The sequence below is a fragment of the Nymphaea colorata genome, chromosome 10 (genome assembly GCF_008831285.2).
Source record: "Nymphaea colorata isolate Beijing-Zhang1983 chromosome 10, ASM883128v2, whole genome shotgun sequence".
Lineage (NCBI taxonomy): Eukaryota > Viridiplantae > Streptophyta > Magnoliopsida > Nymphaeales > Nymphaeaceae > Nymphaea > Nymphaea colorata.
Genome location: NC_045147.1, coordinates 16,846,189 through 16,870,808, shown reverse-complemented (window position 1 = coordinate 16,870,808; position 24,620 = coordinate 16,846,189). Strand labels below are relative to the sequence as shown.

General features: G+C 42.3%; 4 protein-coding genes across 9 annotated transcripts; 3 read left to right on the top strand and 1 right to left on the bottom strand.

Annotated features, from left to right (window-relative positions):
* The first annotated feature begins 926 nt into the window (after nucleotides 1-926).
* On the top strand, nucleotides 927-2,854 carry LOC116262991 (cyclin-SDS). 2 transcript variants are annotated; one of them, XM_031642549.2, is made up of 5 exons: nucleotides 927-1,292; nucleotides 1,464-1,592; nucleotides 1,707-1,887; nucleotides 2,236-2,286; nucleotides 2,448-2,854. In XM_031642549.2, exons 2-5 carry the CDS (start codon nucleotides 1,525-1,527, stop codon nucleotides 2,478-2,480), a joined length of 333 nt encoding a protein of 110 aa, XP_031498409.1. In that variant the 5' UTR covers nucleotides 927-1,292; nucleotides 1,464-1,524; the 3' UTR covers nucleotides 2,481-2,854. The 2 variants fall into 2 exon arrangements, with proteins under 2 accessions (XP_031498409.1, XP_031498408.1); XM_031642548.2 differs by lacking the exons at nucleotides 927-1,292; nucleotides 2,236-2,286; nucleotides 2,448-2,854 and having other exon boundaries at nucleotides 1,341-1,592; nucleotides 1,707-2,215.
* Nucleotides 2,855-4,076: 1,222 nt separating this feature from the next.
* LOC116261946 (binding partner of ACD11 1-like) lies at nucleotides 4,077-8,801 on the bottom strand. Of its 2 annotated transcripts, XM_031640902.2 has the most exons (6): nucleotides 8,517-8,801; nucleotides 7,187-7,270; nucleotides 6,340-6,443; nucleotides 6,179-6,254; nucleotides 5,209-5,289; nucleotides 4,077-4,734 (listed from the first exon to the last, which is right to left on the bottom strand). In XM_031640902.2, exons 1-6 carry the CDS (start codon nucleotides 8,520-8,522, stop codon nucleotides 4,192-4,194), a joined length of 894 nt encoding a protein of 297 aa, XP_031496762.1. In that variant the 5' UTR covers nucleotides 8,523-8,801; the 3' UTR covers nucleotides 4,077-4,191. The 2 variants fall into 2 exon arrangements, with proteins under 2 accessions (XP_031496762.1, XP_049935819.1); XM_050079862.1 differs by lacking the exon at nucleotides 7,187-7,270.
* A 5,042-nt stretch (nucleotides 8,802-13,843) lies between these two features.
* LOC116262497 (6-phosphogluconate dehydrogenase, decarboxylating 1, chloroplastic-like) lies at nucleotides 13,844-18,913 on the top strand. Of its 4 annotated transcripts, none has more exons than XR_007574469.1 (3): nucleotides 13,844-15,619; nucleotides 16,013-16,325; nucleotides 18,629-18,913. XR_007574469.1 is itself a non-coding variant. In XM_031641934.2 (2 exons), exon 1 carries the CDS (start codon nucleotides 14,120-14,122, stop codon nucleotides 15,617-15,619), a length of 1,500 nt encoding a protein of 499 aa, XP_031497794.1. In that variant the 5' UTR covers nucleotides 13,844-14,119; the 3' UTR covers nucleotides 15,742-15,979. The 4 variants fall into 4 exon arrangements, 2 of the variants coding, with proteins under 2 accessions (XP_031497794.1, XP_031497793.1); XR_007574470.1 differs by having other exon boundaries at nucleotides 16,013-16,338; nucleotides 18,582-18,913; XM_031641934.2 differs by lacking the exons at nucleotides 16,013-16,325; nucleotides 18,629-18,913 and adding an exon at nucleotides 15,742-15,979.
* Nucleotides 18,914-21,633: 2,720 nt separating this feature from the next.
* Nucleotides 21,634-24,180, top strand: LOC116262658 (PHD finger protein MALE MEIOCYTE DEATH 1-like). The gene is made up of 3 exons (XM_031642142.1): nucleotides 21,634-21,946; nucleotides 22,310-22,577; nucleotides 22,659-24,180. Exons 1-3 carry the CDS (start codon nucleotides 21,634-21,636, stop codon nucleotides 24,178-24,180), a joined length of 2,103 nt encoding a protein of 700 aa, XP_031498002.1.
* The last annotated feature ends 440 nt before the right edge of the window (nucleotides 24,181-24,620 follow it).

Below are 24,620 nucleotides of genomic sequence, written 5' to 3'. Positions count from 1 at the left end.
TCTAAATCAGAAAGTTTAAGAAAGTGTCTATCATGTTATGCACACTTGAAATAGACATTAATTTATGCAGAAGTTATAAATGTCATTTAATTTTTGAAGCATACAAAATTAATTACTTCTTAAATTTTAATTTTTTTATAAAAGTTTTTGGAATTGTAGATAATTATAATTATATTAGGGTAAGTTGCAGAAAACTGCTGCCATTACTTATAAGATATAATATAATTATGGGTTGGTATTTCATCCTCCAAATTAATCTTTTAACAATTTCCCTCGTTGTTTAATGAAGATTAAACAAGTGCGTTAGTTATACCATTCCCTTTTTCATGATTATGGGATGTATTTCGCCTTTTTGTCTCTCCAATTTTTCCCTTTTTGTCCTTAGTTGATTCAAATAGGCGACGATTTTACTAACTTGAGATCTTTTCTCTTTTCTTAACTTTTCGGGTTAAATGATTTCAACTTGATTTCATCCGAAAGCCCAACCTTTTCGACGGTACTGGTTGATTCTGCCTTCGTTTTTTCCCGAAAAGGGGACGTGTTGCAGAGGGCTATCTTGCATAGTCCGCACAAAGGTGCGCTTCCAGTGGCTAATTGCTTCTAAAAAGTATGGGCTTCTCTGTGACACCACAGTTTTGTTTCCGGACCACTGGATGAGACTTTTGCTAATTTCTGGATCATCTTTGGCACTGACGGACGGAGCTTCTTAACATGTATAAACGGTTTAAGTATCAAGGCTGGACGCTTGCTTAGGGCATTAGGGTTTACGTACACAACAATCACATGTTAATATTATAAAATACTTTAGGGAGAGTTTGATGGCCCTGAACAGCTTCTATGCAAAACATATTTCCAAAAATATTTCAACCAAAAAAAGGATTGAACTTAAATTAGAAATTACATAAAATTTGATCAGACCACGCAAGCTTTGTTGTGAAAAGTTTGAACCAGTAAACATAAGTCGTCCCTGGAAAAGGTTTATTTCATTCCAAGAAAAAGGAACTTCTACTACCAAGCGCACGAAACCGAAAGCCTGGGCCATAGTAACTTTCCAGCAGTTGGTACGTATAAGCATTAAGCCGTCTTCTAAAGGAGCTGATGAGGCCTTCGTAATCGGCTCTGCAGCATTGCACCAGCTGCAGTCTTCAATCGGAGACGATCTTCTTAAGCGTGAGCCTGCTCGACAGGTTCCTCTCCAGAGGTTCTTTCAGAAGCGGAAGTCGCCTTCAGATCCTCGGAATCGCTTGCGCCACTCTGGCCACCAGGATCGAAGAAAATCAACCTCTCAACAGGTAATATCTTATGCATACCCACCCATCCCACCCTCCCCTTGCCCCCAATCATCCTGTTAGTCCAAGTCAAGATTTTCATTTTCCTTCTTTGTTATTGATTTCCTGAGGAAGAATAATTGGGGTTTGATTGCCTCTCGGATTACTTACTTCTCGGTCTTCTAATTCCTGCAGTATTAGGAATGAAGAGTTTCAGATTGGGGACAATTTGTACCGTCGGTGTGAAGTGGTGGCCATGGAATGGGTCATTCTGGATGTGCTGGAGTACGAATGCTTCTCACCAACGACCTTGAACTTCTTGTGGTACGAAAACTACAGACCTCTGCATATCGGTCCGCGGACGCTGCTCTCCATTTGGTCATTTGAATCGGTGGAGGATTAGGAAAGACTATCATTTCTTTTGGATTGGGTGAACAGGTTTTACCTCAAGGCAGTAGAGGCCGATGAAGAACTCGAAAGGCATGCTAAGGTACTGGCCATAAGCTCGCTCTCGCACCATGAGCTGTTGTGCTTCTGGCCGTCGACCGTCGCTGCAGGCCTGGTTGTTCAGGCTTGCTCTGCCAAGGGACAACGCTCTGCAGCCGAGCGGATTTTCGAGGTAACTGCAGTCTGCGTATCGCGCTTCCTTCCATTAAGCGGTCGGTTTCGACTTTCTCGTTTTATCGGCGGAGTCGGAGGTTATCCGGGAAACTCAAAAACCGACGCCGCTAGGTTATAATAGGTTATAATGGTTGGATCATACAACCGTACGATCCAACTCCACCCTATACCAATACTACACCTGAAAACTTATTTTGTAAGGGAATTTTCGCCTAAGGGCTTAATTTTTTGGCTGGAGTTCCAAAAAAATACCTCCTATGTGATTATAAAAAATACAAGCATCACTTGCGATGACAACATAGTTAGACCATCCATTCAGTGACGTAGCTAAATTTTGCTGCTTCAGACTCATGTACGAAGTAAAGAGGACTTGAACGACTTGGAGGATTGCGTAAAGGTATGAACCTCGTACTCTTTTCTTTGATGGGTAAGAAATGCAAACTAATTGGTGCCAATAAGTAGCCCTGCGCTCTTCTTTGCTCTTTGTGATGATAATGTATGTTTTTCTTCATGCCGAGTTTCATTCAAGTGATTTTTGTTGCTCTTTTGATCTTTCAGTTGATAGGATCACCGGACAAGCCATTTCCCTGAAGGAGAAGCCCTCGGCTGCTCGTGTTTCCATTTTGCTATTTTGTTAATTCTTCAGCACCATAAAATAAGCGGCTCCAGAAGGGGTAGTTTTTTTTTTTTTCTTACCAGCTTTTGGAGCCACAGTAAATTGGGGCGGTGGTGCCGTAGATTTCATTTTCCAGGGAAATAACGACCCCCATTTTTGGTAGGTCAGTCATCCTCAGTATGCATTTTGGACCCAACAATGTCCGAACATGTCAATGAAATTTCTTGACATTTGAATAACAGAAGATACCGATTCATCGGTTCAAAAATTTTTGCTTCTGGGATATCGCAGAAAAGAAATGTGGACATGCAAGTGAGCAGTGTCCTGTAATCTGCTAGACTGTTTTGGAAAGGAGACAACCATCTCCACCACACTTTTTCAATAATAGATGGCATTACGAAGAATAAAGACATTCCTTGGTGGGATCTACTAAGAGTGTGAATGCAGAATCCATTTGAAAAGTCATTGGCATATATACAAATCAATAAGACATTAGATACTACTTACCTAAAACAATCAGACCCAAATTTGGGTATACAGATGAATTCAATTCACTGGCACAGCCGTGCCACCTCCACCCCCCCAACACAGAAAAAAAAAAAGGAGACAAAATCTCTTTTCCTCTTGTTTCTTTTTAATTCTTCCCGTCTCAAGTCTATTAGCCAACATTGGCACCCCCCAGATTATTAATTTAGATCTTAAACATTTACCATGCATGAAGAATAATGCATAAATATCTGGGCATGTGATTAATTAAAACGACAAAGTATATGCTTTCCATTTCTAATTCAACCGAAGTTCAGTTACGAAATCAGATGTGATGACATCTTCACCATGTTGATTGATTTCCTACTAAAGGCCTAAGCATGTCATTTCCGTCACGAACACTTTTCAGCTAATCCAATAATTCAGTTTGTTTTGGTCAGGCTTTTATCAGTCTTTTCCAACCGATCATTCCAGAACCTTGCGCAAGAGGCTGCAGATCATACTCAATACAAAACATGTTTGATTAATAGAACATAGGAAGAGAGACCAGAATATCGACAAGGCAAGCTACATAGGTTCATAAATTCTGTTCTCCAAATCATAATCTGGGACAAGTCAACAAAGTTTTCAGTTGAAAAAGCAAACAATACAAGGCGTTGAAACAGGAAGTCCTATAAGTTCACAATGTCTGATTGGCCCTCACTTAAAATACTCATCGCAGACAAGAGGATTCCCAAACATCCTGCAGTAAATTATACGCCAGGTAGAGGAAGTCTGACATCTATCATAGGTTAATTTTCTGGTGGATTATACTGAAAGCTGACAAAATGAAGGCACCAAGTCAATCAAGAATGCATTCTAATAGCATTATCTATTTTCAGTAAGCAGATTCTGATTCCAATATTGTTACTAGTGTAAGAAAAATGATATTTCCTTGCTAGCTGGGAATATGTTATATGAAAGATATTCCTCTTGGAAATTTTATATGGGAGAATTTGTGTTGAAGTCATAAGTACCACAAATGAAAAGGCGCAAACATCACTCCTAGCACTAGCCACTGGAAAGCTACATGATCAACACAGCCATTTCCAAAACTTGGCCTTTTATTGCATATGAAAAAAGTGATTCCACAGAAAAAGAATAAACAGAAACGACAGAGAATGCAACTTATGGCTACAGCTGAGCAAACTACGCTTCATTTCATATAATACCAAGTTTACCCATGTCACCAGAATGATCAAGTGGCAGAGTTGCAGGTTCATCTGCAGATGATTCATCCAGATGGATCTGTGCAAAATTGCTAATCATATCAGTCCTTTCTCTGTAAATACTTTCCCTTTTCTCTTCCTCTGCCTTCTCAATCTTTTCCTTGGTCTTAAGGCTTACATCTTCTGCAGCCTTAGCAACCATGTTCAAGGCACTTGAGACCCAGGCTGCACTGGTGAAGACATATCTATTGCTCATTATTGCAGTACCAGCAGTGTCAAGAACTGATTTTGTTTTCTCAGAAAATTGAAACCGTTCATTCATTTCCCTCATTTTGTCACTTAGTCCAATCTTCTGGTCAAGGGATGCAACAGTAGCAGTAGCATTGGATGTGAGCTGAAGCTTTTCATCAAATTCCTTTGCTTTGTTCAGAGCATCCTTCCCCAAGACAAAGCCCTTTGCTAACATGCTGCTCACCACTTCCTCTGCTTTTTGGACTGCAGAACCAGCAGCACTGGGTACTTCACTTTCCTTTGCCTATGCATAAGAAGGGTGATCACTGACATGTCTGAAAAATGCTTAGTTTTATTAAAATTATCACAATTCTATCTGCAACCATCTGGAGTGAGACAAAAGGTAGCATTCATTTGTTCACTTTGTAAATAATCACAAATGTCACGGCTCCCCCTTGCCGTAACATCTTCACATTAATAAAACAAATTTGACTGCAAAGAGCTGCTAAGTAAGTCCATCATACAACAGTAGTTGCATATTTTTGTGGAGAAATTTCTTTCCAATCTTGAAAGTACAATTTCACTGATAAATCAAACATCTTTTCTCATAGACAAGTATTCAATTCAATGGCTGGTTCAGAAAGAGCTACTTAATATGATCCATGAATAATTCAATGGAGCAGGTTCTCACTTCAAAATGCTGACGTTTCTGATTCCTCCATGAATAGATGTGAATGAAAGTACAATAAGCAAGAAAATAGAAAAGTAAACAGCTTACCAACTTTGCAATGATTTCAGGAGGTAACTTGTAATCTTCAGCAGGTGTAATATTGACTGAGAGATCCACAATTGTCGCTCCCTATGAAAGAAGATCAAGAAAATAAAGTTCGAGAACAATGCTTGCCATCAAAAGACCGGGCAACTAATCTTTTGCATGGATATGGACACTGCATGCTATTCGCAATTGGATGAAAGGTCGAGACCGCACCCCCCTTCCCCCTGCCCCCAAGGTTGACGGCCTACGTCACACAGACTCTTCAAAAAAGGGGCTGCACCCATGTCCACACGACGCTGGTGCCCCAACCACATCCTTTTTTATGCATGTTCAAAATAATTTTTTTTTTATTTTTTTCTTCCCTCTGTCACTTTCTTTCTTTATGTACAGTAATAAAAGTAAAAAGAAAGGACAGATTACGCTAAGAAACAAGCTAAAATTATATATACTATGAATACATACATGTATATATATAAAATAAATATATATATATATATACACCCTCGCCGCACCCTCGCACCCAAATTTTTTGGGATACGCCATGCCGGCACTTGCATCCGCACCCGCACCCCCACTCATGTGACATAGTTGACGGCTGCTTCGGGACCTGGGTGATTTTATAGTTACTCTCGTCCATCAACTTGAGAGTAGCACCTACCACCATTTGCAGTCCAAAGGAGTAGCGCCCATGGGAATCAAATTGACGACTAGGCTTTCACTAGCCCATCAGCCCAACCAGTTATGCTACTCACCTCGGGCCCACTACATGCTATTGCAATGTCCCAAAAATGAAGCAAATGTATCTTTTCATATGTCAAGTAAATCCTTTACCAAATTAACCAATATCATCAAGGCGAAACCAAATAAATACTAACCGTTGAGAAAGACAATCCACCTAAGCACAATTCTGTCATTTATCTTTTATAAAATACTAAAAAAAAAAAATTCAAACTTCAAAAGGCTAAGACCATACAGTCAAAAGCATTGCTGTGTCTGCCCCCTGTGATTCCTTAAAAGTAACATATGCTAGCTGAGAATGATCTGTTTCCCTGCAATAAAAGATAATTTTCTCAACAGTCTGCCAGGTCAAGAAATTTAAAAAAAGGCCTATATGTCATGGATGATGGAACTGACCTTCGCATTTCCACATATTCAATATCACCAGAAAAGGAGAAGAATTCTTTTACTTCTTGCTCTGATGCTTGTAGAGAGATATTGCTAACTTTAACTGTTCTTACCTAGAGACAAGAACCACAAGAAAACAAATTCAGCAAGACAATGCCTCATTTAGCCAACATACTGTCGACAGTTGCAAGCATTTTAGTATGATATTAAGAAAAGAATCGAATTTCTACTGCTATTTAGTATTTGAAATAAAATGCAAGCATTTTAGTATGATATTAAAAAAAGAATCGCATTTCAATTGCTATTTAGTATTTATAATAAAAAAACATCCAGTTTAAGCAAAACCAATGACATATGAGCAAATTTGCATTGACCCACAACTGTATACCAATTACAGAAGAATGTCCTGCAGAGCTATGACAGTTCTATGGTGACCAATAAAGCCTGTCCTATTTGACAAGTAATGACATTGCCGGGATAGCCTGCCTGATGGATGAAGCCAGTAATAACCTGTCCTTCATTCATATTCCTTATACAACCAAACCTACTATTAATGGTTGCTTATATTTGCTCTGGAATTGCTCTAGATGGTTTGCATAATGACATGACAGCAGACAGATGAATCATTTACTAGCATCAATGACTCCAACTGTACATAGCAAAATAAAAAGCAGAAGCAGGTTTAAGAACCAAACATGCACACTGAGCAGAACTCTTATGAAAAACATGATGGTTGAAGAATAAGCCAATTTTCACAGTGGAACTATCAGGAGGGAGGGCATAGAAGGGGTTAGTATAGACCAAAGAAAAAGGACATTAAATATGGCTTTGAGTTTCAGAATGTTTGGAGTCTTACATCTGAAACATCAATTGTCCAGTTTGGTGTCACAGTTGATGGGGTATCTGTTCCAACCGTCGGGACGCAAGGGTCCATTGGGACCTGCACATGTCACGGTCTATTAGGCATTCTTCTTGGAACTAAAGCTATTTCTAATTTGCATAATTAAAAAGTGAAAAAACCAGCATGTTTCTTTACAGCATTGATGAAATTGAAGCCCTAAAATTGTTTCATGATTAAAGAAAAGAAAAACAAAAACAAAACTAACCATAAAATAACAGAATCCAAGGAAATTGACTATACCTTTAGCTTTATAACTTAAATCACATCCACTAGCATGGTTAGGTGATTAAATTACATTTAGTTAGAAACCTCAAACCAGATAAAGAATGGAACTCCAAATATGTTCCAGTAATGACATTTACAAAACCTAGCAACAAAAGCTGGAAAGTGGGTAGTGACCCTACAGAAATTAATCAATGGATGAAGACTTCTTAAACTAGGACAATTGCATTTGAAGATTTATGGAGAAAATATTACGGGGAATGAACATGAATCACAAGCCCTCAGCCTGAACCAAGATGTGCTCACAAGGACCAATTCTAGGATTCTCAAGAAATAGTTCAGCTTTTTTTTGTTTTTTTTTATAAACAGATGTCCAAATAAGCTGCATTTCACGTTCTGTGAATAGCACCGACACATGGAAATAGTCAGGAAATGCAAAAGCAATGCAGGGACGTTCAAGAGCAACTGACATCAATATGTCTCAATTGAAAGAATAGCGTGCGTGTCTACCAATGCAGCTATCGCATTTAACCATGTTCGCAGAAACGAATGTGGTGAAGACACGGCAGAATTGGACAAATTCATACAATATCCACCTACATAATTGATCAGAAGAAGCCAAACAAGCCAATAGAGGATATAATTCATCCATTGTCCATCTACATAATTGATCAGAAGAAGCAAAACAAGCCAATAGAGGACATAATTCATCCAAGCTCCTCCTAAAAACTTGCAATTATACGTGACAACAGGAGTTCACAATCAGTAGGCACAGTGTAAATACAGACTTTATTTATACAAATAAAGTATTAGACACATCCACAGTCACAACGAAGAAGAAGAAGAAGAAGAAGAAGAAGAAGAAGAAGAAGAAGGAGGATTAAAAAATGCACGGTATGCATACAACATCAGCAAAACGAGATGGCATAACAACGGCAATATCTAACAGAGTCAACCATATCTAATGAAAGTCGTATAAAGGAAAGAAAAAGAAGGCTACCAAGGCATTGAAGAAGGAAAAAGAACGAAGCACCGAACGGAGGAGAAACAAAAAATTACATACCGACATTGTGAACAGCTTCCGACCGCCAATGTCCCAGATCTTCACAAATGCGAGGAATCGTCGGCCTAGACGAGAGAACTTTCTCTATTTTCCTTAGCCCCAATGCTAAAGAGCAACAGAGAGAAAGAGAGAGAGAGAGATGAGTTTTGATGTTTCGTTAACGGACCGCCAACTTCCCGCAGTTGCCGCGCGCGTCGGCAGAGAGAGACGGAGAAAGAGAGAGAGAGAGAACCAGTCGAGCGCGTGAAGGCCGGCGCCTGTGGGCACCCATGGACCTTGCGAGGACTTTTCTGAAATTGCTGGCACAGACGCTTTCCTCCTTAATTTATTATTAAAAACCAGAAGAATTCATGTGTTGACATTATGAATTTTTTATTAAATTAACCTTGCATTAGCAAGTTCCTCTAGCTATTTTTTTGCCTCAAATTTGTTGTTATTATTTTACTTACGAAGGCGAAGACAGTATTTCGTTAAGAAAAACATAATATTTACTTAAGAATTTAGTATTTGAAAATAATTTGAAATGCTTAAGTAAAAAAGAAAGAAGGATCAATCTGTCAATTTGAAAAACCGAAGTTGAAATGATCGCGGGACCGAGGACCAACTTGTGGCGGGGAGACGTGGTTCCGCTTCTTGAGGGAAACAGCGGACCGGTCCCAACCCGCTAATTACTTACCCACCGATGACGGGTCGGATTTTATCTGACCGTTGGTTCAAATCCATAGTCAGAGATTCAGTTTTGCATCTGAATTTGGATCCAGGTACGGTGAAATGCCAATCCAATTTAGGACAGGGTTTAGTCTTTTCTCTCTCTCTCTCTCTCTCTCTCTCTCTATATATATATATATATATATATAACTTCTTTATGAAGATAACTTCATGATGGTACTCGAGTCCAATTATGTCCGGATCTGGAATCAGTATATACTACATGGTACAACAAGGACAAATTTATATCTGCCTAATTGGAGATGTAGAGGAGCTAGATGCTCAATCTACGCAAAGATCTGACCTTATTGGATTTGGACTCAGCTTCAAACTTGGAGATGATATTGGATTTATCTAACTTAACATCCAGCGTCCATGTGTATTTGGATTTAGGTTCTTGTTAAAATTTAAAGCCAGTTAAGTTTCATATCCATGCGCATTTTACTTGAGATTTGTGTCTGATTATACTAATTGAATACGTGTGGTAGGGATGTTAATGGATCAAATTAGATCAGATAGACTCTTAACTGTATTTACTTTTGCAGATATTTACAAAATTCATATTCGAATACGGACGAAGAAAATTCATATATGAAAGTGACTCTGATTTCACAATCAGAATCTGATTTTTACATTTGCATCTGCATCTGAGTCTATATTTGAAACTTAATCTGGCCATCTTTTTTAAATGTAAGGGTATTGGATATAGGATATTGATTTAAAACTAAATCTAATCTCAATCCAATGGAATTTTATTTCTTAAATCTGAATCCAATTGAGAGAGAGAAAGAGAGAACGAGTGTGCATATTGACTGCACAAACGTGTTTGGCATTTTGAGTTATTGTCAAGGTCACAACGCTCAACGTCGAGGATTGATCCATGTAAATCTGTCAAAGAATTATATGAAAATGGTTAGCTTTTCTTTGGTGCTAACAACTTAACACAGCCCACCTTTAATTTCTGCCGCTCAAAATAAACCAAGCGATGTCCCACTCTATGTTCAAGTCAAGTAAACTGATCATAAAACTTCTAAATTAAATCACCTCACCTTACATTGCTGCTGCCTTAATTTCTTTTTCTTTAATACGAGGCATTATGAGGTGGGTTCTACCGTCTCGTCCTTGAATTGAATGAGTGAGACCCACCGGCAGTGAATCTCTATACTATAAGTTTTCTTGAGAAAACAGGAAGAGTAACATGAGAATGAAATTTGACGATTTCGGGACCCATGAGGCCAACTCATGTAGGACACGACCATTCATAATTGCCAGCCAATTCTATGGTTGTGCCCATTGTTTTTTGGGACATTACATTACGAAGCGCATGCAGATATCATTATCCTATAAAGGGACATAGTGTAGCTAGTCATATTGACAGACGAGTGAAAATTTGTTGGTTGTTAGTTTGATTTTCATAAGTATTATTCCTCGTAGATCCACACTCTAGTTTATGAATATACGGCTCTCAATATGAGTATCAAAATAGCTTAAACTCCAAAGACAAAAGAAGAAAAAAAGAAGAAGAGAAGCTTCAGCTTCTTTTACGGTGTCCCCTTCTATGTCACCATAGTGCGGGTGCCGGAATGGCATATCTCAAAAAATTTAGGTGCGGCGGTGCGGTGATAGTATTTTATTATTATTATTATTATTAATTTATTATATATATAACATAATAAAACATACTTGAATAATTATATTACATAAAAAAATATCAAAACAATATATAATATAAGTAATTTAGTAATATAACATTTTAATTGAGCTCGGGTGTGAGTCAGAGCCGCATCCATATCCGGTGCGCACTCCAAGACTCAGTAAAATAGGGACCTTGTTCATTTAGCTGCCACTTGTCAACCGCATGTAACCAGGCCGCTGTCTCAAACGGGCCCAATTGTAAAGGTATTTTCTTTGTTAATGTAAAGGATTTCCTACAAGTTTTAAAGTAGGCCTTAGGTGTGTTTGATTAGCTGTTTGGTCACCAAGTTGATGAGACGTCACGTCGAAACCTATAAAAGTTCTCTCCATAATAAGATGAGGTATCTATCACCTATGCCTAGGAAGAAAAGAAAGAGACATTTTTTAAGAAACGTAAAAGAATGCTGCCATTTTAGTTGGGCTTGTTTTTGAGCAAGCTTTGTTAGCATGGTTTGTTATTTTAGTCGTTTGGCAACAACGAGGGTCTTTGATTTTTCCATATATCTACTCTAAATATTTAGAAAAGTTAATAGAACACCATGTTACAGTATCTTATGAATCTCTCTAATATTTGAAGAAGTTGATACATGAAACAGTAAGATAGTGTTATTACTGCCAAAAACCCATTTGGGTGTTGCACTTTTCTCGAAATTAATCATGTTTTGTAAGCGAAAGGGCCTTCTTACACGATTAGATTTTGACATATAATAGACACAATCGACCATATTTAGCATCACTCAGTCTTTCCTTTTTCTTGAAATATATCCAACATTGTGACAACTCCACCGAGGGGAACTTGCGTTTGATCTGGGCCCAACCATAGCCTGCTTCAAAGCCAGCGTCAGTTCCTACAGAATATGTTACAAAGCTAAATGCCTTAAACTCTAGAATAAAATTGAGTGGAGTGTCTCATCTGATGAATCTTAATGCATTCTAGCTAAATGCAGTTTGTACAGTCGTCTACGAACTAAAGATAGATGGTAACAAGTCACACATATGATTAAACTCTAGAAAAATAAAAAAACATAAAAGAAATTCATGTAAAACTTTCTGAATGTGCATGGCAAGGGTGGAGACATGTGTAGGCAACATGTGGGCAATTGCCCACATGGAGCCACAAAAAAGACTCCTTTTCATATGACACTCTAAGGAAATTTTTGTCATTACATGTTAATGCCCTTTACAAATTTAAAATTTATTACTAGTCAGAAATTTCTGGTGAGATTTTAGCGCCAGTAATAGCTGCCTCGTCTCATTCAAATCCACCTTTTCACAGGTTTCCTTCAAATTTTAGTGATGATTTAATGCTCAATTTAATAAACATTTTTAAAAAGCTTTAGGTAATATATATATATATATATATAGAGAGAGAGAGAGAGAGAGAGAGAGAGAGAGAGAGGATCTGCAAGGCAAATCACTAGTGAAGATAATGATATCTTACCATTCAAATGTTCACTTTTAGAGATGATATCCAATGCAAAACACTTCTAGAGCTACCAACTCTATCTTGTCAGTCTGACTAATGTTGATTACTACAATATAACTTTGGATTGGTTTGATTTATCTTGCTTTTAAAATTATCAACTAAACCTGCTACCAGACTAGCTGAAAATCAACAGTTCAAGAGTTTTTGTTATCTGATAAAAAAAATTATTAGCACAAAACTTAATTCGTGCATCCACTTTTGATTATTTTTCTCGTCACCTCAGTGTTCTTTGATTCTTGAGCTCAACATCTCTGCTCCTTGATCTAAATGGCTGGTGTTTCAATTCCCAAAAGAACAGTTCTCTTTGTGCTATTGAAATTTTAGGTTACTGTTTCAAATCGACAGCTAAACCGTCCATTGTTCTATTGATATTTAAAACCATTGTTCGGAATGATGAAGTTTTAATGAGACTTAATATCGTCCTCATGAGTTTTACATGGGACACATCAAACCATATAGCTACCAATAAAGCAAAAGAGTGTGGGAACCGAAAGGTGCAGCAACAGTGGAGAAGAAGATACTTCGGAAACTATTACATAATTTAGTGGACAGGTTTTGAACTTCAAAAAAGTTACTTCGTTCCCTCCTTTGAAGCCATTTGATGAAGAAGGATCATCTGGCAAGGGGAAGAACAGCTTGAAGGGACCGAAGCAACGTTCTTCAAATATTGGCGGATATAAGATCTATATAAGCAAAAATAGCTCAATATTGGCCGACAAAAGTACTTTTTATTTAATTTTATTGTAGCCGATACGGCCTGAAACAGGCTACAAGCATATAGTTTGGGTCTCCAATACGATATGAAAAGTAAAACTAATATTCATCATACAAGTCTTCCGACTCTCACGACGAACGGGCAGCCGTCCCCGTACGAGGGTAAAGGGCAAAGGTTGAAGAAGCGTAGCCATTTGATCTTCCTAGTGTTGGAAGGGCCAACCTTTGTTGCTTGTTTGGCTTTTGAGACAGTGAAGGAATTCCCTAAAGCCACGACTCTGGAGCCCGTCTTTAAGGAGAATATTATACACACTTTTTGGATTTTGAGCTGGCTTTCTTATGCATGGTTATGGATTTGGACTCCTTATGCACTTACTTTGCATGATTCATGTAGCAAAACTATGATAGTTCATTTGGGTATTTTTCCATTCATGTAGCAAAACTATGATAGTTCATTTGGGTATTCTTCCAATCCTGTTGGATGGTGTACAAAGGGAATCAGATACTGAAATAACTGCAGAATAAGTAATAAATATCGCATCCAGGCCCAATCCACAAGGAAATGCAGATGTTGAAGGGAAGTCTGAAGGCAGCCCGTGAGTAATATGCTAACAAACAAACAAAGTAACAAGCAGAAGGATGAGAAATCAATGAATAAAAAACCCCCAAAAACCCTATGCTGCTGCAGCAACATGGAACTCCAAAGGCCCAAAGTCTAAAAAATACCAACAGGTTCGCTCCGCAGCGGACTCCCAACAACCCTCTAAATAAATAAAGAAAAGAAGAGAGAGCAAGAGAGCGCCACCACCATCGTCAGAAACACAATCTCCCTTCGCCTCCTCGAGAGGTCCGCCCCTTCTCCCTCTCAATCCGAGACCCATAAGAGATACTGAAACCAAAAGCGCTACTCCCCATCTACCGAAGAGCTATAGTTGGTGGTGATTTTGCTCCGAAGGGGAGAGAAAGAGGGAGTTTTGAGTTAGGAAGATAAGGGGTAGCGATGGAGTCGGCAGCGGCGGCGGCGGCGGCAATCTCCCGCATCGGGCTGGCGGGGCTGGCGGTGATGGGACAGAACTTGGCCCTCAACATCGCGGAGAAGGGCTTCCCCATCTCCGTCTATAACCGCACGGCCTCCCGCGTCGATGACACCCTCCACCGCGCCAGGGAGGAAGGCGGCCTTCCTCTCACCGGCCACTACGATCCCCGGGACTTCGTTCTCTCCATCCGGCGGCCCCGCTCGATTATCATCCTTGTCAAGGCCGGCTCCCCTGTCGACCAGACGATCGCCACCCTCGCCCGCTTCCTCGAGCCCGGCGACTGCATTATTGACGGCGGCAACGAGTGGTACGAGAACACGGAGCGACGCATCGCGGAGGTCTCCGCCTCCGGCCTCCTCTATATCGGCATGGGCGTCTCCGGTGGCGAGGATGGCGCCCGCAACGGCCCCTCCCTCATGCCAGGCGGCTCCTTCCAAGCTTACGGCAACATTCAGGATGTCCTCGCCAAGGTCGCCGCCCAGGTCGATGATGGCCCCTGCGTCACCTACATCGGCGAAGGCGGCTCTGGCAACTTCGTCAAGATGGTACACAACGGCATCGAGTACGGCGACATGCAGCTCATCGCCGAGGCATACGACGTCTTGAAGAACGTCGGCGGTCTGTCAAACGCGGAGCTTGCGGCCACCTTCGCCGACTGGAACCGCGGGGAGCTCGAGAGCTTCCTCATCGAGATCACGGCCGATATCTTCGGCGTCAGGGACGAGTTCGGCGAAGGGGAGCTCGTGGACAAGATACTGGATAAGACCGGGATGAAGGGGACCGGAAAATGGACGGTGCAGCAGGCGGCCGAACTCTCAATCGCTGCTCCCACGATAGCCGCTTCGCTCGATTCACGCTACCTGAGCGGGTTGAAGGAGGAGAGAGAGGAGGCGGACAGAGTCTTTAAGGAAGTGGGTGTTTTGGGCGAAGCGCTGGGCAGAAAGAGGGGAATCGACAAGAAGGCTCTGGTGGACGACGTGAGACAAGCTCTCTACGCCTCCAAGATCTGTAGCTACGCACAGGGGATGAATCTGCTGCGGGCGAAGAGCACGGAGAAGGGGTGGAACCTGAACCTCGGCGAGCTTGCGAGGATCTGGAAGGGCGGGTGCATCATCCGAGCCGTGTTCCTCGATCGCATTAAGAAGGCATACGAGCGGAACCCCCGGCTCGCCAACTTGATGGTGGATCCGGAGTTTGCTAGAGAGATGGTACAGAGGCAGGCAGCATGGAGAAGAGTGGTGGGTCTGGCGATCGAGGCGGGAATCAGTACGCCGGGGATGAGTGCGAGCCTGGCGTACTTTGATACTTACAGAAGGGCCAGGCTGCCGGCGAACCTCGTTCAGGCGCAGAGGGACCTGTTCGGAGCGCACACTTACGAGCGGGTCGACCGTCCGGGATCGTTCCATACAGAGTGGACAAAGCTCGCCAGGGAGAGCAAGGCTGGAGCTGGTTCTCTCAACTAAGTGAGTCTGAACTTGCACGTTTTGTTGTCTGTTTCTTCCAGAATAGGGATTTTGCTGTGATTTTTGCTGTATTCATCAGAAATCTTGATGTAGGTTTTCTTTTTTATGATCTGGAAAACAAGATTGGCGTCTGGACCTCTTCTAAGAGGACGAACGATGGAAAATTTCCGGAAGTATAACAAGATTGTCGTCTTTTCTGGTGAATTTTAATAACAGGAATGCTCCTTTCAAGATCCTGCGTAGTGGAATATCTGGTTTTTTTAGCTTTTTCTCTTCGGCCTTCTGCCACCATCTCTTTGCAAAGACGATGCTTAGATGTTATCCTCTTTATGAAAATAAAGATGCACGCATTTTTCAGCACTTTTTGTTTCTGATATTTCTGTTCTGAATCAGAACGAAATGAGATGAACGTTTGAGGATGCAAGCAAGAAAGTGTAAAACAGGTAGCGTATTCAAGTGATCTGCGAACATGAACTCACAGCATCAGGAAAGTTTCAAGGTCTATGAGCAGTAGGAAGTCAGTGGAAATGCAACTGGAGTTGCTTTCATGTGTTTATTGGATGGTCCGAAAACTTTTCGGATGGAAGTAGCAAAAGTAGGTGATTGGATGGAAAGTATTTTACAGATGCCAAAACATGTGGATATTAGCAAGTTCCGGTGCTGGACAATGAAGCACATAACAAGGATTACTGCCAGTCCCAATAAGGTTCTCTTCAACTGTATCCTTACTTTGTTTTTCGTTGCAGCTCCAATGAGGTGCTCTTCTACTGTATTCCTACTTTGTTTTCCATTGGTAGTAGACGTGAGAGAGTAGCTTTGAAGGGTTTTTCTTTTCTAAAACGAAAATATTTCGAGAAAGCAGCATTTGCGTATGTGTTTGGGTTGAACATTTAACTTTTCAATTTCTTTGTTCCTTTGAATGATGGTACGGCTAGAGAATTTTGAAACTGCAAATGTAAAAACGTACTCCATACTGTCCCAGAAAACTTGAGGACCGAAGCACTCTGCGAAGAGTTCTACATTTTCCTTTTCCTTTTTTTTGAGGAGAACCATATAGCATATGCTTGCTTACAGAAGAGCGATACGTTTCTTGTATTACTCCTTTGTGGGAATCCTATTTAGGCGATCAAGGCACTTTTCTCCAGATGAATAACATAGGGGAGCACCAATTTTTTGCTAGGCTGTATAGGAAGTTCCTCCATTGATATGCTGTTGATTTATGACTTTCAAGACAAAAGTGTGTGATTTTGTTGAGCTCGCACCGGCTTCTGATTTTTTTTTTTTAAAAAAAATTTCTTCGTTCTCTATTCCAACTCTTTCCTTCATTGGAAACCATGCCTTTATGGTGTGCCAGAATGTTAGTGAAGAAGGTTGTGCGACATGCTATAGTTCTGCTGCTTTTCTATCGTGCCTCAGAGGTGTAAGAAAAAGCACCATCTTTTGAAAGTTAATGCATGATTTGGTTTCAGTATAGAGCTGCTAGATAAAAGCTGTTCTTAGAGCCTTGTGGGGTCTGTGGAGAAGTAACATAAATTGAGCTCTTATTAAGGACCAGTTCCTTCATAACCATGTTAATTTTGTCCATGAAATGACCCATCCTTCATACTTGTTATCTGTTGTGAAAAATTTGTCTGAAGAAGCATCTTCTGAAGAGTAAGAAAAGCACCATTTTGAAATTCAGTTGATGCATGATTTGTTTTTGGTAGGAGAGCTGCTAGGTGAAAGCTGTCCTGAGAGCCTTGTGGGGTCTGTGGAGAAGTAACATAAATTTGAGCTCTTATTGTAAGGACCATTAACTTGATAACCATGTTATGTCCATGAAATGATCAATCCCGTCCTCTTTTTTGTCTGTTGCAATAAACTATAATTATTCAAATAAAATTAATGCACAATTGGGACTGCCTTTCCCCCACTATCAAAGATGAAATTTATGAAGTTATTCGATGGGCAAGGTAGTGAAGTATTTTGTAAACTAATCTTCTGAAATGTGTTTTTTTAATCCTTTCTTGGAAATTAATGGAGAGTTGGTCCAATGCATTCCGGCTGGGAATGGAGAGTTGGTCATGATTCATGAATACATGTAAAACCTTCTTCTGCATGTACGCTGATTGTCAGTGTCTTTCTATGGAGTTGATTCTTCCATGGTACTGGCCAAAACATACATGACCATCGCACTCTGGAGAACAAATTAGAAGAGTCTATGCTGGATGTTGCAAGAAGGGATTCAGGCTGACTTGCTCGTCTCTGTTATCAGGGGCGATGCCAAGATGGGGCCGGCAGAGGCACTTCAAATTAAAAAAAAAAAACATACAATTTAAAAACAAATTGTTTAAGCTTATATAAAAATTTTGAAAAACTATATTTTGCCCCCCTTAAAATTTTAAAACTATAGTTCCACCCCCCAAATGGAAAATTCCAAGCACTGCCCCTGTCTTTCATCAAGAGTCTAGTCTATTTTTTTAATCCTTCTATCTTCTGTTTTGCTTCTTTCCGAAAGCCAAGTTATCATGAAGATAACTGAAAATGACATTCAAACAGCAAAGAGTATGGTGTTTCAGCTCTCAACGTTCAGTTGGAATACAGCTCCACCTGCTCTGCATGGTTCGTGGCAGCACATTCTTTCATTGCACCATTGCATTCTTGGCTTTTGTCTGACAGAAATGCGCTTTGTTGTTTAGACATTTTGTATGTGCTTTGTTATTTTTATTGTATGAATCTCCTTACTGGACTCGACTCATTTTCTTTTCTTTTATATCCTTTTGCTTGAACTTGGGTTGAGAAATTACACCTGCATCTTGTTAATTTTGACATCTTGGGTGCTTTATTTCCATGATTTCCACCTGTAATGCAGTTTTTGTATGTCAAGTTTTCAGTGGTGTGTGAATTTTTGTATATGTCAATCTGAAGAATGGATAGTTTGTCCTCTTGACATAACAAATTTGGATGTACTTTATGTCCCTAGTATCGCTTTCAGTAGTTGTATCTGAGGGACTCGAATTTGGATTGCAGTTTGCCTAAAAATTGTGGATTAAGCAGACCTGCTGTTGACTGACCAGGCACTTGTTCTTTCCCTTATTTTATGGCCAATTATGAGCAGTGAACTTGGTTTCGACTTTTGTGGGCTCTGCTGCATTAACCCCTGCTTTGGGGATTGTTATATGCCAGTAACCTGCTTACTTGAATATCGGATATGATCACCAAGGTGCTGTACGGGAACTCTTGTATGGTATTTGCTTCTGTAATGCCAAATCCTGGTGATTGAATGCAGCCATACATATATTTTTTTTGGTTGAAGTTTTTTTTTTTTTTTTTCGGAATTGTTTGTTTCATCCTTCTGTTTCTGCAGAAGTTCATCCATCTTTGGTAGCTTATGAGTTCTGTAGTTGAGCATTTGAAATCTACCACCAATTCCAAAATATGTGGCATATTTTGGGTCTAATTGTTATCGAACATTAAGTTTGCAGTCCGCAACATGCTTTAAGTCAGTCATTGGTTTACTGCACTGCAGCACCTACCCCTCCTAGATTTGTCAAAAGCAGGCACTTGAACTTCTTGGTCTTTGAGTTCCATAAATCTTCTGCGATTCAAGAGATGATATACTATATCGACAAACCACTGGGTGAAGCAAGCATCCGGAGTAATGCAATTTCAAGCTTTTGCTGCAGGTACACCAAACCTTGATTCTCAAGTACCGCTGAGAAATTCAATACAAGTGTGAGTTTGGTATTTGAAATTTATCGGAATGATTGCCTGATTATATGCGTTTCCACTTTTGCAATTCCAACATTTGATTCTTAAATACCCTTCCGAAAATACTAACCAATACAAAGTACAGCTTGTGGTCAGAAAAACTGAAATGTCTAATATAGGATCTAAAATTCTAGTATGAAATTTGTGAAATTTTTACATTATCTACACAAGCTGATATCCTTTTTTGCTCTCTTCTGAACCAAAAATTGATTGTTTCTCCCCTTCTGAACCAAACGCCGCTGGAGTTAGATGTGTACACGGCATGTTCATGACCTATTTTTTCTTCCAACTAGTATCCTAGATGTGTGGTTATCAATTCCTCTGACTTCTGTTCCTAAGACCCTCTTCTTTTCCTTTTTAAATGTCTCTGTCATTTAAGATGTCTATCGTGGATGAGCTTACTAAATGATCTGAATTTTAATGGTTTCCTGTCGTTAAAAGAAGAGAAAGGCTGTCGCCTTCCTATCAGTTTGTTCTTAGCATTTGAATCACTCAAAGGGACACTCACGCAAAGCAAAATAGTTGTCGAACTTGAATATGGAGTGGCAATCCTTTCGCGTTAGATGGGATAGAGCAAGTCGAATGCACACGAATAATAACATCTGATTAGATATTTTTCCCTAGCAAAATGCACTACTTACCAAAGTTTCGAAGTTTTACATTTCACTGCTTGCGTCGCTTAGTTACATGTCCTGAACAACCTGCGGAATTCAAATTCCTTGAACATGCCATGGTTAAGCGAGGATGCTCTCGTAACAATGAAGGGACCACAATAAATGGGCTCTTCCCTCTTGGTATCTGATTTGCGATCGAAAATGGGCAGTCGGCAGGAACTTGTGTGATCGTTCAAGCAAGGCTCCGGCGAGACCAGTGAGATTTGCCTGCTCTTGTTTTCTAATAAGCAGATGCATCATTGTACTGCAGATTCTGTTCTCAGATAATACTTCTGATTTCCAACTTCTGCCGGCGCAGCTGCCTATTCTGGCTGAAACTAGTCCTTTTTAGTTTTTTCTCATCCCTGTATCGAGGCTATTACACCTATCCCGAAGAAGAGTCGGTCACTCCTAAACCTTGTAGACTCAATGTGGCCATGTCCTTGTAATAGAAGCTTTCTGAGTAAAGGAAAAGGTTAAGAACTTGATCTACCGCATGGTATGAAGCCGATCAGCCAGAGGAGATCATGAACGAAAGGAAACATTATAATAAATTAAACCTGCCGATTCAGGCGTGGTACAGAAGCAGGTGGCCGTGGTGCTCTTGTTGTAAGAAGATTGTATACCACAATGGTCTACATGCTTTTTTGTCACATATGCTGCAAACAGGTGAGAACAACCTGAGCATGAAATGCTCGATGATCTTTTTCACTTTTGTATGTGTGCTTACGTTTGGATGTGAAGAAGTTCATAAAAGCGCCAAGTTCCACTTATTTTTAATGTGAAATATTCTGATTTGGATCGAGACAGCACGTTCTGACTCAACTCAAACAAACGACGGAGCTAGGGAAAAATTGTCTAGAAGGGAGGTGCACCTCTTCACCGATTTATATATCTAAAGGAACACTCATATACATAACAAAGCAAATATTTAAAGATATCAATTTGAAAATAAAAAAAACTGATTCAAACACAACAAGCTCACAATCCCCCGCTTTACAAGAAATTGCTTATATCTCTACTTGGGATTTGGGATTTGGGTTCCCCATACATTGCATGGAAGCAGACCTGGGATCGGGTCAACCTGGATCCAAAATGTTAGATTATAAGTTCCTCACCTGCTACTTGCCGGTTCCCCCCACATGTCCTGATTCGGTTCACAATCCAACCGATTCGAAAGAACAGTTATACTCCAGGCCACCATTCAACCAATCACGAAGTGCCGCGTGGCAATGAGATCTGCGTCGGGTCCCGCCGCCCTCCAAGAGCATGAAACGGCATCTTGCCACGTGTTGAAAGACTCCTTCCCCCTTAGATCGGACAAATAAGAATCGGACGGTCGAAAGTGGCCAAAGCCTTAGAGAAACGCCACTGTGAACCGTTGGATCTCCCCATGGCGGCGGCATAATAAAAAGAGCAGAAAATTCCAAGAAAATGGAGGAGACATAAAACCGGAATTAGCTGCGACCCAACGAACGCGATCGAGAGAATTCCTACTTTTTGAGATCTTCGTTCTTCCTTCTTCTGCATGAGTTTTGGAGGAGCGCGCGAGAGCCGGCGATTGGCTCAGGCATCCTCACCGTCGTTGTCGTTGTCGTCGTCGTCTTTTTCATGGTTCAGCTGTCGACAGTGGACGCCCAACGGGAGCAGCTCTCCAGGAAGAGGGGGCGGGCAGCTCGGGCCTACGGTTTCCACACCTTCGCCGATCCCGGCTGCCCGCTCGAACTTTCCGGCGCCTTCCGCGACAATGTCCGCCAGTTTCTCCAAGAATGCGGAGAGGCCGAGGACTATGCCGTGGAGGGGATGCCCACTTGGAAGACCATCTTGATCGAGGAGGCTTCGGGAGTCGCCATCCCGCTTTACGTCGTCGAGGAGCACGTTTCCCAGTCTTTCAGGCCACATTGTGATTACTGCAGATGCAGCGGTCAGGCGCCGAATCCTTACGCTCTTTGTCTTTTCCCTTTCTTGGTGCTTCTCGTGGTTTTGGGTTGTTTTTTTCCGGCAACCGCCGCCGAAGTAGGTAGCGGTTTACCGGAATTCAAGAACGTAACGATGTGCCCTTGGCATGGATTGCCGTTCCAATAATGACCCACCACCTTCGCCTTTTTTTTTTTGATTTCCTAGATTTGCGTATGAATTCTTTCGCTGGGATTTGGCAGTCCTTAAGATTCGAGTTATGCACATGCTTCGCCGGAGGAACTCTCCGGCGACACATATGATAGCATCGGAATTCTTATGCTGAACTAGGGCGAGGGTTTTGCTGATCGTTTCAAAATTCGAATTCCAGGGTGGAGCCACCACTTCGTATCGAAACGCCGGTACCATTTTATCATTCCACGGTCGGACTCGTCACACAAACCGCTCGGCGTCGGGGGCAGGGAGTCGACGGAAGCGACGGCGTTCGACCGGACCGGTTACCTCCTTCACGGAATGGTCCATTGCAACGGCTTCGGTCACCTTATCACAATCAACGGCCGGGAAAAGGGTTCGAAATACGTCTCCGGCCGCGAAATTATGGACCTCTGGGACCGAATCTGCAATCTCCTTCGCACCAGGTAATCTACCTCGCTTCTGTTGGGGTGACGTTCCGGTTAATTTTCTCGTCAACCGACCCTCTTCTTCGTGCACTTCTTCAGGGAGGTGACGGTGGACGACGTCGCGAAGAAGCGGGGCATGGAGCTCCGGCTGCTGTACAACGTCGCGTATGGACGGACCTGGTTCGGAAGATGGGGTTACTCCTACGGCCATGGGAGTTTCGGAGTCACGGAGACGAAATACGCGACCGCCGTGGAGATTCTCGGCGGCTTCCCCCTCCCGTCCGTCCTCGACGACTTCCGAGCAGTCGACAACGTCGATACGATTCGACGTATCGTCCGCACTTACCAGAGGCTCAGCGATACAACGATGCTGACCGTCAGAGACTTACTCCGGTTCATGTTGGAGCTTCGGTCCCGCTTCCCTGTTCAACCATCTGACAAGTTAGACTCAGACGAGCACTTACAGGCTCCGGCGGTGCCGCCGGTGACTCGGAAGTCTCACGCAGAAAAAAGACGGAACGCGGCACCCGTGCCGAAACTGCTCTCGTTTCCGACAAGCCGGTGGTCGGACAAGCGGCTGAGATACGCCGCAGACGTGATCGTCGACGCGCTCCTGGACGGCGGCGGTAGAATGTCGCGGCAGGCGGTGCGAGACGCGGCCCGGCTGACCATCGGCGACACAGGTCTTCTAGACTTCGTGCTGAAATCGCTTAACGAGTGCATCATCGGCAAGCGCATCATCCGTCGGAGGGTAAATTCGGCAACCCGAGTACTTGAGTATACCGTAGAGGAGTTCAGTAGTAGTAGCGGTGGCGCTGGTGGTGCTGGCGGCGGCGGTGCTTTGGGTACAGGCATCGAAAGGGAGCCGGATTCGGCTGGCGAAGACAGCTGCGGCGGCGGTAGCGTCGGTCAGATCGGGCTGGAAGAGCTAACCAAGGACATCATCTACTTCTACAAGCACGTGGTAGAGAACTACTGGCCGGCGAAGTTGCGGTCGACGACGGAGGCGGCGGTGATTCAGGCGGCGGCCCGGGCCATCCTGGACACGAAACGGTTCGTCAAATCGTGGCCATTCTTCGACGACGACGACTCGATGCTTCGGTTCCTGTGCAGCGTGGTGCCGGGGACCGGCGCCGAGGCGGAGGAGCTCAGCCGGCCTCTGCCGCCGCCCGAGGTGGTGGTTGTCCCTTTGTACGCCACCGTGGGCGACCTGAAGAGGGAGGTGGAGAAAGCCTTGCGAGACACGTATTACATCGCGCGGGAGTTCGTGGTGGTGGAGGTGGAAGTCGTGGAAGGAAAAGGTGGGGATGTGGACAATGAGGAGCCGCTGTTCGGGGTGGCTGAGTCGGGCGCCAGGATGTGGGTGAGAGGTAGAGGGCTCGACCTCGGCTGCGGCCTGAGGTACGAAGGCGGCGCCGACAATTGGGTTGTGGACTGCAGCTGCGGGGCGAGGGATGACGACGGTGAGCGCATGATCGCTTGCGACGTCTGCGAAGTGTGGCAGCACACGAGGTGCGGAGGCATCGGCGACGGCGAGAATACGCCGGTCATCTTCTTCTGCGAAGCCTGCGGCTCGTCCTTGATGCCTAGGGGTATCCTACCCTTGATGGATCCGGTCTGAGCTCCCCCTAGCCTACTAGGCAGCCGGCCGGCGGCGATGCATGGCTTTGCATGCTTCCATTTGCGGCATACATTACAGGCACTGTTAATACTTAGTGAGCCGTCTAGCGTTGCGGGATGGATACAAAATTGTAACGATGTTGAGTTTTCTTAAAGCTACGAAGCTAATGGCGGCTGTCACTCTCTCTAGTCACTCTTTCTTTTTGTGGCTAGATGTCTACATATAACTGAAAAAATCATGATCATGGAAATTGTAAAAATTGATGATCGAGAAAAGAATAGTTCAGAGAGTATCGAATCAACTGTGAAGTGATTACATTTCAGCAACGCAACTGAAAGGTTGAGATTAACAGTCTTGCAGTTGCTTAAATATAATCACTTCACAGTTGAGATCAACATTGTTGCTAAGTAACATGGTTATACGCATCTCTTGAGAGTACT

What these genes read in the sequence shown, in the direction of transcription:
- LOC116262991 (XM_031642548.2), top strand. Translation starts at nt 1,525, where the DNA reads ATGGAATGGGTCATTCTGGATGTGCTGGAGTACGAATGCTTCTCACCA. An exon ending in ACGACCTTGAACTTCTTGTG is followed by an intron (nt 1,593 to 1,706) that starts GTACGAAAACTA and finishes TTGGGTGAACAG; the next exon opens with GTTTTACCTCAAGGCAGTAG.
- LOC116261946 (XM_031640902.2), bottom strand. An exon ending in GGACAATTGATGTTTCAGAT is followed by an intron (nt 6,444 to 7,186) that starts GTAAGACTCCAA and finishes TCTTGTCTCTAG; the next exon opens with GTAAGAACAGTTAAAGTTAG. An exon ending in CTGAAATCATTGCAAAGTTG is followed by an intron (nt 4,735 to 5,208) that starts GTAAGCTGTTTA and finishes TCTTATGCATAG; the next exon opens with GCAAAGGAAAGTGAAGTACC.
- LOC116262497 (XM_031641934.2), top strand. Translation starts at nt 14,120, where the DNA reads ATGGAGTCGGCAGCGGCGGCGGCGGCGGCAATCTCCCGCATCGGGCTG.
- LOC116262658 (XM_031642142.1), top strand. Translation starts at nt 21,634, where the DNA reads ATGGTTCAGCTGTCGACAGTGGACGCCCAACGGGAGCAGCTCTCCAGG. An exon ending in TGATTACTGCAGATGCAGCG is followed by an intron (nt 21,947 to 22,309) that starts GTCAGGCGCCGA and finishes TTCGAATTCCAG; the next exon opens with GGTGGAGCCACCACTTCGTA. An exon ending in TGCAATCTCCTTCGCACCAG is followed by an intron (nt 22,578 to 22,658) that starts GTAATCTACCTC and finishes GCACTTCTTCAG; the next exon opens with GGAGGTGACGGTGGACGACG.